The sequence below is a fragment of the Melozone crissalis genome, unplaced genomic scaffold, assembly GCF_028551555.1.
Source record: "Melozone crissalis strain CALT ecotype California unplaced genomic scaffold, PUWL_Pcris_2 ptg000041l_1, whole genome shotgun sequence".
In the NCBI taxonomy this organism is placed as follows: domain Eukaryota; kingdom Metazoa; phylum Chordata; class Aves; order Passeriformes; family Passerellidae; genus Melozone; species Melozone crissalis.
Window position 1 is genome coordinate 478,274 of NW_026535819.1, and position 13,939 is coordinate 492,212.

Consider the following 13,939-nt stretch of genomic DNA (forward strand, 5'->3'; position numbering starts at 1 on the left):
GCCCTCCAAGAGCACTGCAGGGGCCCAGCAGGGCGGGTGAGCTCACCTGAGATGGCGTACAGGTTGGAGTGCTGGTGCTCCAGGTCCAGGCGGCTGCTGTGGCTCTTGCCCCGAAAGCTGGCCGGCAGCGTCAGCGAGATGTGCCTGAGGGAGAGAGGACAGGCACACACGGTTACACAGAGCAGGGGAGGACAGGCACACACGGTTACACAGAGCAGGGGAGGACAGGCACACACGGTCACACAGAGCAGGGGAGGACAGGCACACACGGTTACACAGAGCGAGAGAGGACAGGCACACACGGTTACACAGAGCAGGGGAGGACAGGCACACACGGTCACACAGAGCAGGGACAGGCACACACGGTTACACAGAGGGAGGACAGGCACACACGGTCACACAGAGCAGGGACAGGCACACACGGTCACACAGAGCAGGGACAGGCACACACGGTTACACAGAGGGAGGACAGGCACACACGGTCACACAGAGCAGGGACAGGCACACACGGTTACACAGAGGGAGGACAGGCACACACGGTCACACAGAGCAGGGACAGGCACACACGGTTACACAGAGCAAGGACAGGCACACGCGGTTACACAGAGCAGGGACAGGCACACACGGTTACACAGAGCAGGGACAGGCACACACGGTTACACAGAGGGAGGACAGGCACACACGGTTACACAGAGCAGGGGAGGACAGGCACAGACGGTTACACAGAGCAGGGACAGGCACACACGGTTACACAGAGCAAGGACAGGCACACGCGGTCACACAGAGCAGGGGAGGACAGGCACACACGGTTACACAGAGCGAGGGAGGACAGGCACACACGGTTACACAGAGCAGGGGAGGACAGGCCCACACGGTTACACAGAGCAGGGGAGGACAGGCACACACGGTTACACAGAGCAAGGACAGGCACACGCGGTTACACAGAGCAGGGACAGGCACACACGGTTACACAGAGCAGGGACAGGCACACACGGTTACACAGAGCAGGGACAGGCACACACGGTCACACAGAGCAAGGACAGGCACACACAGTCACACAGAGCAGGGACAGGCACACACGGTTACACAGAGCAAGGACAGGCACACACGGTTACACAGAGGGAGGACAGGCACACACGGTTACACAGAGCAGGGGAGGACAGGCACACACGGTTACACAGAGCAAGGACAGGCACACACGGTTACACAGAGCAAGGACAGGCACACACGGTTACACAGAGCAAGGACAGGCACACACGGTTACACAGAGCAAAGACAGGCACACATGGTCACACAGAGCAGGGACAGGCACACACGGTTACACAGAGCAAGGACAGGCACACACGGTTACACAGAGCAGGGGAGGACAGGCCCACACGGTTACACAGAGGGAGGACAGGCACACACGGTCACACAGAGCAGGGACAGGCACACACGGTTACACAGAGCGAGGGAGGACAGGCACACACGGTCACACAGAGCAGGGGAGGACAGGCACACACGGTTACACAGAGCAGGGGAGGACAGGCACACACGGTTACACAGAGCAGGGGAGGACAGGCACACACGGTTACACAGAGCAAAGACAGGCACACATGGTTACACAGAGCAGGGACAGGCACACACGGTTACACAGAGCGAGGGAGGACAGGCACACACGGTCACACAGAGCAAGGACAGGCACACACGGTTACACAGAGGGAGGACAGGCACACACGGTTACACAGAGCAGGGACAGGCACACACGGTTACACAGAGCAAGGGAGGACAGGCACACACGGTTACACAGAGCAGGGGAGGACAGGCACACACGGTTACACAGAGCGAGAGAGGACAGGCACACACGGTTACACAGAGCAGGGGAGGACAGGCACACACGGTCACACAGAGCAGGGACAGGCACACACGGTTACACAGAGCAGGGACAGGCACACACGGTTACACAGAGCAAGGACAGGCACACACGGTCACACAGAGCAGGGGAGGACAGGCACACACGGTTACACAGAGCAAGGGAGGACAGGCACACACGGTTACACAGAGCAGGGACAGGCACACACGGTTACACAGAGCAGGGGAGGACAGGCACACATGGTCACACAGAGCGAGGACAGGCACACACAGTCACACAGAGCAAGGGAGGACAGGCACACACGGTCACACAGAGCAGGGGAGGACAGGCACACACGGTTACACAGAGCGAGGGAGGACAGGCACACACGGTCACACAGAGCAGGGACAGGCACACACGGTTACACAGAGCAGGGGAGGACAGGCACACACGGTTACACAGAGCAGGGACAGGCACACACGGTTACACAGAGCAGGGGAGGACAGGCACACATGGTCACACAGAGCGAGGACAGGCACACACAGTCACACAGAGCAAGGGAGGACAGGCACACACGGTTACACAGAGCAAGGGAGGACAGGCACACACGGTTACACAGAGCAAGGACAGGCACACGCGGTCACACAGAGCAGGGGAGGACAGGCCCACACGGTTACACAGAGCAGGGGAGGACAGGCACACACGGTCACACAGAGCAGGGACAGGCACACACGGTTACACAGAGCAAAGACAGGCACACACGGTTACACAGAGCGAGGGAGGACAGGCACACACGGTTACACAGAGCAAAGACAGGCACACATGGTTACAGAGAGCAGGGACAGGCACACACGGTTACACAGAGCGAGGGAGGACAGGCACACACGGTCACACAGAGCACAGGATGCTGCTCCTGTCAGCTCCAGGCAGGCTAAGCAGCAAACATCAATTTTAATACTGCTTCCAAAACTGCCTGCCAACTGTTCAGTGTCAGCCCCTCCAGCCCTTGGGCCCTGGGCTCGGCCAACAACCAAGGGCTGCAGCAGTGTCCATCCAGCCCCAGCAGGACATTCAGCCCAGGGCAGGCAGGGCCAGCACCCACAAACAGCCAGCACAGCTCTGCCCCTTCACCTTAACCTGCATTCCTCCAATGCAGAGCCCCAGTCTGCGACAATTCTAATTAAATATTATCATTAACCTTCTGGACCGCCTTGCCACACGTAAAAAAGGCGCTCCCTCTTCACAGAGGGCTCGGTGCAGCACGAGGCAGAGGGAGCAGCTCCTGCCCCGGGCAGACAGCGAGCACTGCCAGCAGAGCCAGGCAGCCCTCGTGTCCCCTTGTGTCGCCTGGGTGTGCGAGACAGGGCCCTGCATTCTCCAGCAGGGCACCAAACCCACGTCCTCAGCCAGCAGATTTTATCTACCACACCAGCCATCTGGAACTTATCTGCCTTCAGAAACAGGACATGTTTTGGGAAGAACAATGTATTTTTAGCCCTTGATGCAGATGATGGTGAACAGTACAGATAAAATAAGAAAAAGCAAGCATCAGTCTGAGTTTGCTTGTGCTTTCCAAAGCTATTTTTAACCAAAAAAAGATGGTGTGAAAATATATTTGAATTTGGCTATCAGTTTGCTGTTTAAAACACAATCCACATGAGAGTCTCTGGAGCAGAGGCATGTGTGTTATGAACACTTTAAAACAGGAGACCACTGCCTGTGGGCATGACATGCTTCTCATTCAATTTATAATAGAAGTATTCAAAAATATTTTCCAAGGCATCAAAGGCAGCCAGTAGAAAGACTCGGTTTCTCTGTCCTCTATGGAGAACTGCTTTCTTCTCAGCAGAAATAGTTCTGGAGCTAAATAAACCAGATCAACTTAAAAAGCCCATTTCTAAGGAGATGGGGCTTTTTTTAGAAGTTTGTGCCAACTTGTGCTGTAGGAGAGGCTGACCCTGCAGGGTGGGCACGTGCCAGGTGTGCCATGAGGACGGATCGCTCCCCCACGAGGCACTGAGCACACACCAGCACTGGGCAGCACTCCCACCCTGCCTGTGGTGTAACGAGGGCGTCTGGAAATGATGGCCTGCCTGCTCTGGGGCATTTGCTATCCCTGAGCTAGGACAACTGGGCATTCCATTACTCTACCGCCTCAGACAGCCACAGAGATGTCTCCAAAAAGAACATTAGCTGCACAAGACAGGGCAGTGACTGCTGGATGGAAATCAGCTCTCCCCTTCTCTCTTTCTTTTTATAAAAGATGACATTGTAGGGAGGAATGGGAAACAAAGCCTAATTTATTTTAAATTAATGTAAACCTTGGCCAGGATCAATATAGCTTATACCTACCAACTTGATTGCATAATGCATTTTCCTTATGTGTTGTGAGAGCCAAATCATTTTGCATTGTAGAAGACAAAAAAAAAGAGGCTGCCATAGAAAAGCAAGAAAATCCCAATTACAAAGTCCCCAAGTTCCTAAACACATATCGTGAAAGTATGCGCAGTACTGTGGCATATGGCAAATCAATTACTAGTTTAAATTTTAAAACAAAAACATGGTAAATGTGTTGCACAAATAATCAAGAACAACGGTTTGGTTTAGATTACAGCGGCCACTAGAGTTTTGAATACAATTAATCATCATTCCAGGCACCAGGAAGCCATATTGACACTTATTCCTAATTTGAATATTTAATTAGGGTGAAGTTCTTCATCAAATTATCACAGAACTGGGAGGAAAGCCTAAAAGATTTAAACAATTACTACTTTAACCCTTGCCCAACTGCACACCTGTGAGCACAACAATCTCTTTCCGTTCTGCAAAGCTGGAATATGATCAGGCAATGTGACAGGTAAAATGGACTACAAATATCCTGGGAAAGGGGAACAGACACCCAGCACCCAAAGGGCCTCTCTGGAGAGGCCGGGCTGGCACAGGCTTGTGCTTCTGACTGCTGGTGCTCCTTGACCTTTACCAGGGCAAAGCTTTTGGGCTGTATCTCTATTTCAGCATCAAATGCGGTTCCTTCCAGGGCTCTTTGGTTTGGGGCTTGTTGCTGGTTTGGCTGTTTTTAAATGAAAAGCCTGTCCAGAACCATCTAGCAGGCTCCTGCTGCCCACAGCTGAGCTGGCACAGTCACCTGCTCTGCCTGGGAGGTTTCACCTGCACCAGGAGCTCCTGGCCTGGGGCTGCTCCAGACCTGCTGCACCTCCAGCACCCCTGGGCACCTCCCTCTGCACAGCCCTGCCTCCAATCGCTCACACACCCCTTCATGTGCTGTATTAATCCATATAAGAAAATCTCTTTTAATGAGGAGTGATATACTTATGAACTCTCTAGAGTCATAATTAGAGCAAACTAATTGAAGTTGTGTTTTGACACACTTTCCAAATTCACGGGTACTGCATGACATATTCACAGCACCAGTGCTGCACACCGTGGTGACAGCAAAATCATTAGGCTAATAACACTTATTTGCATTCCGATCATGCCAGCAGCGGCCGTTAAATGCTGCCTCAACCAGCACTCGTTTACTCAGAAAGTTTCCACTGAAAGATATTAACAGTAATTATTAGTACTTTAGTGGATGTCTGACGTTAAGGAATGGCAGCTCACAGAGACCATCCCCATGCCAATTGTCTGCCTCCTGAAGTGCCCCCAGAGCAGCTTTGCTGCTCCCGAAGATGAGCAGCGCCTGGTTTGGTGTTTGGCGCAGCGGGAGCTCGGACATCCTGCCAAGGCCAGGCCAGGGCTCCAGCCAAACCCTGCTGCTCCAGCACTGCTCCAACACCAAACCCATTTCTCCCCAGCATACCATAATTTCAAGACAATTTAGAGCAAGTTTAATCACCCTCTTCATTTCAGTTGCTCTTTTATTCGGCAAATCCACAGAACAAGTCAGCATGCGATGAGGAGGTCCCTCACGTGCAGGCTAAGGGGATTTGAGGTCTGTGCACATTATGGCCACTTTTTGAACATTTTTGGAGAGAAACTCACATAAAACAGGCCTGGAATGCCTGACAGTTCCAAACCTGTTATTAAGAACTGTCTGCAGGAAGGTGATGAACTGCTTTCGAAGCGAGGGGGCAAGGACTCATAAAACAGAACAGAGGATCACAAGGGGAAGTGCCAGATATCAAAGGATGCTTCATAATTCATATAAAAATATCAACAATGTACAGCAAAAGCCCAATGGAAAGCTGGGCTTTGGACCCGGCAGTGACAGACTGGGTGGTACAAGTGTGACACCCAGAGCAGCATCTGAACCATCAGGCAGCAAAGTTTGATTTTTTCACAACAACCTTCAGAACGGTGCTGCAAGACTTCATGGGAATACCTTTCAAAACAAAACACCAAAAAACCCAGAAAAACTACCTTACTTTCTATAAACAATGATCAAGCAAAGATCATTCCCCATGAAAAATGGAGAATGGAACAATTACATTTCAAGCTGTAGAAAGCTGAAAACACAGCTAACATGAGTTAATATCAGGCTGCAGCTCTCAAGAAATGCAATCCAACATGGAAGCTTTGCTTCTGGAGACTGGAGAAGGCACATTTCTGAGAAAGAAGCTGCTGGGGTTCTGTGAACTGGCACCAGGGGACTTGGCAACGAGCCCCTCTAGCAGGAGGCATCTCCTGGGCAGCAGCTCACAGCCTGTACCTGTGCCTGAAACATAGCAGGCACCTGTGCCTCCAGCAGCAGCTACATCCCAGCTACAGCATTTCTTCACAGCCCTTAACTTTGACTGTGCTGGGGCACTGAGATGCCAGAACACCTACCTCATACTCCAAAGAACCGCAATGAAAACCTAAACTGCGAGGCAAGAATCACCTCGGGTAATGGACTTCATTCCAGACAATCTATTCTAATCGTGTAAACCAAATATTTAAATACTTTTTAAAACCTTCCTGACCCTTTCCCTAAAACAAGCAACATATGGGCTTTGCAAGCATTTCATCTCATTCCAAGCTACTAAAATATCCTGTTTCCTAAGAGTCAATGAGAACTGGGGTGCCAGATTCAGATTTTATAAAAGCCCAATGGCAGGAGAGAATGAAAAAGAGAGTGAGCGATTCTTTCCACATTGAGCTCTCCCAGCTGCACAGGGCAGGAGGGCCCAGCCCCGGCAGCCCCTCCCCGGGCGCTGAGCCCCCTCTGCACAGGAGCTGCCCGAGCGCACAGCGATGCTCACCAGGGCACGCGGTCTGCGCACACCACAACCCAAAGCGAAAGGCCTCATGCGGAATGAACCTCCTGCAGCCTCCTCTACATGGGGATTAATGATTAATTCAGATCAGAGGAACTGAGTAACTAGGACAGAACAGCTGCCAAACAATAGAAAAAACCCCAGCAAGTTTAATTTACGCCGCTTGGAAGTGTGAGCTGCAGCCCATTAAATCCTTGCAGGCAGAGGCTGCATCAAAGAGCTGAGCCCTGGCAGTGCACACGAAGCGCTCGTGGAGCGGCTGTCTCAGCTGAGCAGCGCCGTGTCTTGGGAGGCTGCGGCGGCCTCCACATCCTTCACGAGCTGCTCTCCAGAGCCACGAGTTTTCACATAATGAAGCAGCAGGGAAAAATTGCCAAACAGCAGAAATACTCCAGAAAGATAAATTACACACGGTGTAAGCGTCCTGGGTTAGGATTTTAAGTCCTGCCCAATTAATCAGCGCAGCCCAGGCTCCCAGGGCAGACGCAGGGCCCCTCTCAGGACGAGCCCCTCGCTGGGGCGGCCCAGGCAGACCCCAATGCCCTGCAGCGCTGCAGGCACAGCCCGGCCCGCAGGGACATCCACAGCTCCCCTGCAAAACCTGCTAAACAAACATGCCACATAAAGACTCATTTGGGAAGAGCACATTGTCAGCACTTTGCCAGTAATAAATAATGACAGTCCAAACACTTTACTAAAAGCAATAAACTCAAGAAGTGTTTTGGAAAATGCTGAAAGTGATTGATTTAAAGGAAATATCTGAACACAACCACATGCATTTCAGGGTGAAAGCACAGATTACAAATCAGCAGTGGCAGCGATCATATTAAATAGCAGACAACACACAAGTTTTAGGGGAAAAAAGCTCAGTTTCCCTGCAGGGCTTATTTAACAACCCAGAGCACAGCTTCTCCAAATGGATACCTCCGGTTTGGACTTAACAGCCCTATGCTATGCCCCAAAGAAAACATGCCTCCAGAAATACTGCTATAGCAGGAAGAGGGCTCTCTATAAAGAATAATGACTCCAAGATTGAAGCCTCTTCACTCAGAGCACTCCACAAATTTTTCAATGCATTCTCAAAATCGGCCAAATCCATCAGGCTCCTTCTAATTACAGTTCATGGCTTTCCTTCTCAGCTGCTGCAAGGGACTCTTGTGCCTGGAAACCAGCCGTACTGTTTAAACATTTTTTCCTAATCATCATTTTCTACCACTAAAACATACTGGCCTGTGACCAATTTTTGCACGTCTTCATCCAGCTGAGCTGGACGCAAGCCACACGGTCAGTGCTGTTTCATAACAAACCCTTTATGGGAACCAGACTCTGGAGGAACACGTGCCAGCCCCCTCACCCACCCAAACCACCATGTTCAGATCTGCACAGCCTATGCACAGCATGGGCATTTCACCCTTACACTCTGTTCCTCACTATGGAGGATCCATGGAAACCCTCCCTCCAGGCTCCAGCTTACTGTTTGAGTCTCACAGCATTGTCAATCCATCGCTGCTGAGATGTGACCTCAGCCCTTATGACATCCTTGGCTTCCGGTAAGTATGTAATTTAAAAACTAGGAATATTGCACTGTTTCATGACACAAGTGATTTGAGCATTCAAGCCACGTAATATTTTCAAAATATAATAATGAATAACTACTTTTTTTATTTGATCTTATACGTATTTTCCAATGCAAATGATTTTACAATTAGTTGCTAGTCAGGAGGTGGTTTTAAGGGAGGGATTTAAGGCAGACCCCCACTGCTCTGTGGAGGCATTCTGGCCCTCACATCACCAGCAGTGGCTGCCCTGTGCAATGGCAGCTTTCTCAGGATTTGGCCTTTCTCTACAACAGAGCAGAACAGCACTGAAGCCCTGGAACCTTTTCCCTTACGGATGCTTCATAAAAATCTATTTTAAATTACTTAAATAAATTATTATAGCTACTTCTAAATAATAGGGTAGCTACTAAAAATAGGAAAGGCAGAAGGCTTCCCTTCCATTACCACACTGCAGTCAGGCTGGTGCATCCCAGCCCCAGCTTGGGTCTCCACACTGCCTTGTTGGTGCTGCTTTATGACCTGCCTCGACTGCACATCATCAGCCTGCAGCAGAAAGCCACAGACTGATCCCTTCCCAAGCTTACACCACCAATTTCAAACCCTGTTAATAAATCAATTTGAAAAATCAGACTTCTCTGCCTAGCAAAGAAATTCCTACATTCCTCAACATGAAACTCCACTGGGAGCAGAGAACAGGAACAAATTGTTTCCTTTTCCTCAGGAGGGGCCAGCTTAACTAGTGAAAGGGTAACTGAGAGCTCAGAAGGAGAATTCGATCTTATTCCAGGTGTTAGGGTAGAGCAATTGCTATCTGTGTACCAAAGCCAGTGAAGCAGCTTGGAGACCCGCACAACGGCATGGCCACCCTCACCAGGACTGCCAGGGCTGCTGTTGGAGGCCACCCAGCCAGATGCCTGTAGAAGAAAACACGAAGGAGAAGAAATGGCTGAAAAACACCACGTGAAGGCCAGCACAACCATCAAACAAAGCCTCCCCTTGTGCAGCCCTGACTGTGAGCCATAAGCCTGTGACATGCAGCAGCAGCACTGCTGATGTGCACCAAGCTGCGGAGCTCACACCTCTGGTACAGGACAACTCTGTGACGGCCACATCCACTGCCATCAGCACCTCACACCACAGAGCAGAGGGGCTAGTGCAGAAAAAATATATCCACAGGGAAAAGTCCTTCCATTTGAGGTTTAGCTGTACAGAGGGGTTTAGTTTATATCCAGCGTTAGCAATTGTTCTGAAGCCCCCTCTTGATTCAGAATTATTCTAAATGCAGGCACAACTGAAGAGAGCAGCTGAGATACCTGCCCAGCCCAACAGCAGACTCTGCACAGTGCTCCATGCAGCACTGCTCACCAATCCATCCTCACTACTGAGGCAGCCTCAGAACAGCCCACTGCTATTCCTGTCAGGATATATCCACATGGAATAAAACAGCAAACTGACTGCCAGTGTAATCTCCTCTCTCTGTGGTGACATGAAAATAAGAGATCACTTGTGACTACAATCTTTCACAAACACGGTGTTGAGTAACTCACCACACTGCTGACAGTGTTAGAAAAGCCTTCAAGTTGTCTGTGTTCCCTGTAATAATTAAATATTTGCAGGATGCACCTTTATATACATTTCTATTTCTTAAAAAATATATTGGATAATAAATAACCAAAGTAAAAAAACAGACATGAAAGATGCTTTGAATGATCAGGCTGGTGGTGTAAAAGTTACCTGTAAATCACACATGGGGTGTGAGAGTGGAGCTGGCTACAGACAGGTGGGTTTTACTACAAGGCATTAATGTAACATTCAATTATTCCACTGCATACTGGCTGGTTTAACTCAGCCAAATTAGAATACATTTTATATTGACTATTTTGACATTTGCTTTATTTGGCAAGTAAAACAAAACTGATCCAATTTCCTTGCAGCCATTGTAAACCATAAACTCCACAACAAGAGGTTATAAAATATATAAGCCTTGTAAACACTTCTTTTCAGACTGTCACTGATGCTTTGAGCTCTAATTTTGGCCCTGTTCCCAACAGCTCCGACACTGCTCTGCAGCCTTCCCTGGTCAGCTATAAAGTGACCATTCCACATTCAGTGATTAAGCACTGCCATTGACATTCTCTTGCTATGGTAATTTTTTTTCTTTATTGTGGAAATTTGCCCAGACAGAAGTTCTTGCAGAAGGAAAATGAAGATCTGTGCTCTAAAATCAAGACATCTTTCTCTCTGATCTCCCATGGCCTGGGCTGGCATCTAGCTTATGTCCAGCAGAGCTTCACAATAACATCTCAGGTCCTAGTGGGACAGGCTGGAATCCCCAGAAAACTGCTGGCTTTTCATCTCTTTTGCCTCATCTCTGAGAAGCATGACAGCACGTCTGCCTGCAGCACACCTGACAGTACGCGACAGCAAGCTCTGTGCCAGGGCATGGCAGCTTACCAAGCAAAACTCTCAGAGAAAGAAACACCCAAATGCTTTGGAGAGCTCAAAGAGCCACCACAGGACCGTGGATTCCAGTCTGGGTCATGGATGAATGTACACGCCTCAAACGTACACACCTGCCTTAAGGAGGTACCCGACAGCTTTCTGGGGAACACGTTGCAGCAGTTTAAAAGTGTACCTCTGAAATGCCTGTAAATCAAGATTCTAAAGGACACAAGCAATTTCCACCCATGTGATATAACGACCTTTGTACACAAACTGTGCCTTGGAACTCCCCTCTGCTGTCTCCTTCGAACTTCCAGCTCTCACTAGTTACTGTAATACTGTAAAGGTATCCGCAGTGTAGAAAATGCCTACAAAAATACATGTACACATAATAGGCAAAAGCACAAAGGGACCCAAGGAGAGTGTGCCGTCCGCTGGCAACAGCCTGGCCCAGTCTATGAGCCTCAGCAGCAGGAGCACAGCTCACACTGGGCGCTGTGCTTTTGGAGTGAATGTCAGGAGTGCAAAGTTCTCAGTTTCGTCACTGTCTGGGCTGCTTTGCTGCTTAACAACACCTCTTTGTCCTGAGAAATCCAGCAAGTAAGCTGTCAGTACAGCACTACTGGTATATGAAAGTCTACACACTAGCACATCTCTTGATACACACACAGAAATACTGCCCGTAACACAGGGAGAACAGCCTGGACAGACACACTGCCCAGCAGTGCTGCTCCCATCACTCACCACGAGATGAGCAGGCTGCTGTGCACACTCACGACAGCTGCATAACTGGAGCTCAGCAACTGGGTTCAAGAAAATAAAAAACCAAGAGCCAGTACTTCAAACCATGATCAGACTGATCCTGGAGATGAGCAAAACCTGGTTCCCTTCTGAAGTCTGTAGAGACACTTCTCCTTCCCTCTGGTTAAGGAGAACAATCAGCCTGGCAGCAGCTCTGGCTCACCCTTCCAACACGTACGTGTTGGAAGCCACAACATCCTGCATAGTTTAAAGCAAAGGAAAGGTACAGTTTGCTACTTGCCTTCCTTCGCAGGCATTTCCTTTCTTCTGGCTTCTTCACCCATTTTTCTTTACACAACAACAGGCAAATACTTCAACCAACAGCACACTGCCTTATCAGATTGTGACACAACCATTCCGTGCCGGTGCAGCACCCCGGTCTCGGTTTCCCAGGCAAGGTGAGTAACCACAAGACATGCAGCATCAAGCAGGAGGAGCTGGAACGCAGCAGACCTACCTGGGCAGGCTGGGAGCGGGCGCTGGGGCCGGCGCCGGGGCGGGAGGAGCCGCGGGCTGCGCGGAGTCGTGGTTGCGCGGCACTCTGCCCATGCGGTACCAGATGCCCATGCTGTTCAGCTCCCTGCGAAACCAACACGGGCCTGTGCCGATGCTGCACGCCGCACCAGCACCAGGCACTGGCGTGCCTCACCGACGCCTCGGTCAGTGAGAACAAGGGTCATTAAAAAAAAGGGAGGGGTGAGTTAACTCCTACATCAAACCCAGTAACACTTGTACTTACTTGGACTTTCCTAATGATAAGCTTCACCTCTTAGATGCTACTGCTTGGTAATTACAGGAGCACAAGGCCCTTGCTTTGGTATAACTGCATTCCTGACAACAGCTTTGGAGTGAGGGGTACTTACCCAATGAACGTGTACTGAGGAGGGGCTTGCTTGGACCTCCCCAGGATTCGGATATCGCAGATCGCCGCCTCTGTGGAATCTCGAGGGATGAATTTAATGCACAGCCTCTTCTTTCTGAAAGCTACTTCTTCTGCAAAAATAACCCGGGATAAGGGTGGGTTTTATGCAAGATTAGAGTATAAATGTTATTTATAGTCTCTCCAGGTATTAGGCAGGTAATTACGGCAGAACTGGTGCCAAAGAACAGACGTATGTCAACAAACCAGTCAGTGCAGTGCCATTCAGAGGGGAATGTTCTGTCGGATGTGCTCTTGGCACTGCAATAACCAGATCTCCTCCTGCCTGCTGCAGAGATCAGCTCCCACGTGTGCCTGGTGCTGCCCCGCAGCACAGAACAGCAGGTGACTGCCAGTTCCGCATGCCTCTCGCACTCCCTTGCTCTTTCCCAGGTAATGTTTGCCTCACCGGCCTGGACAGCCATATCTAAACATTCCTCCCACAAGCACTGCCTCTAGGAATGTACCTGGAAGCTTCTGATACAACCAGTCAGCTCATTCTGCTATGTGCTTCCAACCAGCCACTTCCACCCCACTGCAAGGAGGAGCAGGCAGAGCTTGCCATGCAGAGAGGTCGAGTGCAGGAGCTGTCTGTCCAAATCTCACACATCCCAAGTGTTAGTGACATCTCCTGATCAAGTCAGCAGGCACAGAAATGATACTCCCACATGTTTGCCCTGGTTCTTTGCAAGGACAAACCAGACTCACAAAGCACTAAGTGCCAGAACCTCCCACGAGGCAGCTGTGCTGCTCTGGCCTGTGTCTGAGGTGGATGAATGCACTGCACAGCCCTTTCTGCTACGTGTCACAGAGCAATTGCTTCCATGTTATCCATCACGGAAAACTCGAGCCCATCAGAGTTAGGGCTTATCTGTGTAATGAATTCACAGCTCTTCAGGCTGTTTACCAGCACGCAGACACAATCCACAGCCCAAGCTGGTGCTCTCTGTGACCACAGCTGGCACTGGCACACAGACACAGATCTGCAGTGCCTGGAAAACAATGCTCCATCTCACCCTAAGGAGTCTTGGGGTGAGCAAGGTGAGGTTCCTGTTTGGATGCAGGCACTTGGAAAGCAGGACAGAAGTCTACTGATATACTGAAAATGTAAAGAGCAGACGCTGAATGAAAATCTGGAAAAAAAACAGCAACTACAAACAAGTGCCTGCAA

The 13,939-nt window shown here is 50.1% G+C and overlaps 1 protein-coding gene across 5 annotated transcripts in view; it reads right to left on the reverse strand.

Annotated features, from left to right (window-relative positions):
• MVB12B (multivesicular body subunit 12B) overlaps nucleotides 1-13,939 on the reverse strand; it is a 53,955-nt gene that overhangs the window by 24,470 nt on the left and 15,546 nt on the right. For all 5 annotated transcript variants that reach the window (XM_054284158.1, XM_054284155.1, XM_054284154.1 and 2 more), the window contains 3 exons: nucleotides 12,713-12,842; nucleotides 12,307-12,429; nucleotides 47-144 (listed from right to left, as the gene is read on the reverse strand). In XM_054284158.1, coding sequence (XP_054140133.1) covers nucleotides 47-144; nucleotides 12,307-12,429; nucleotides 12,713-12,842 — 351 coding nt within the window. The remainder of the gene's footprint in view (nucleotides 1-46; nucleotides 145-12,306; nucleotides 12,430-12,712; nucleotides 12,843-13,939) is intronic.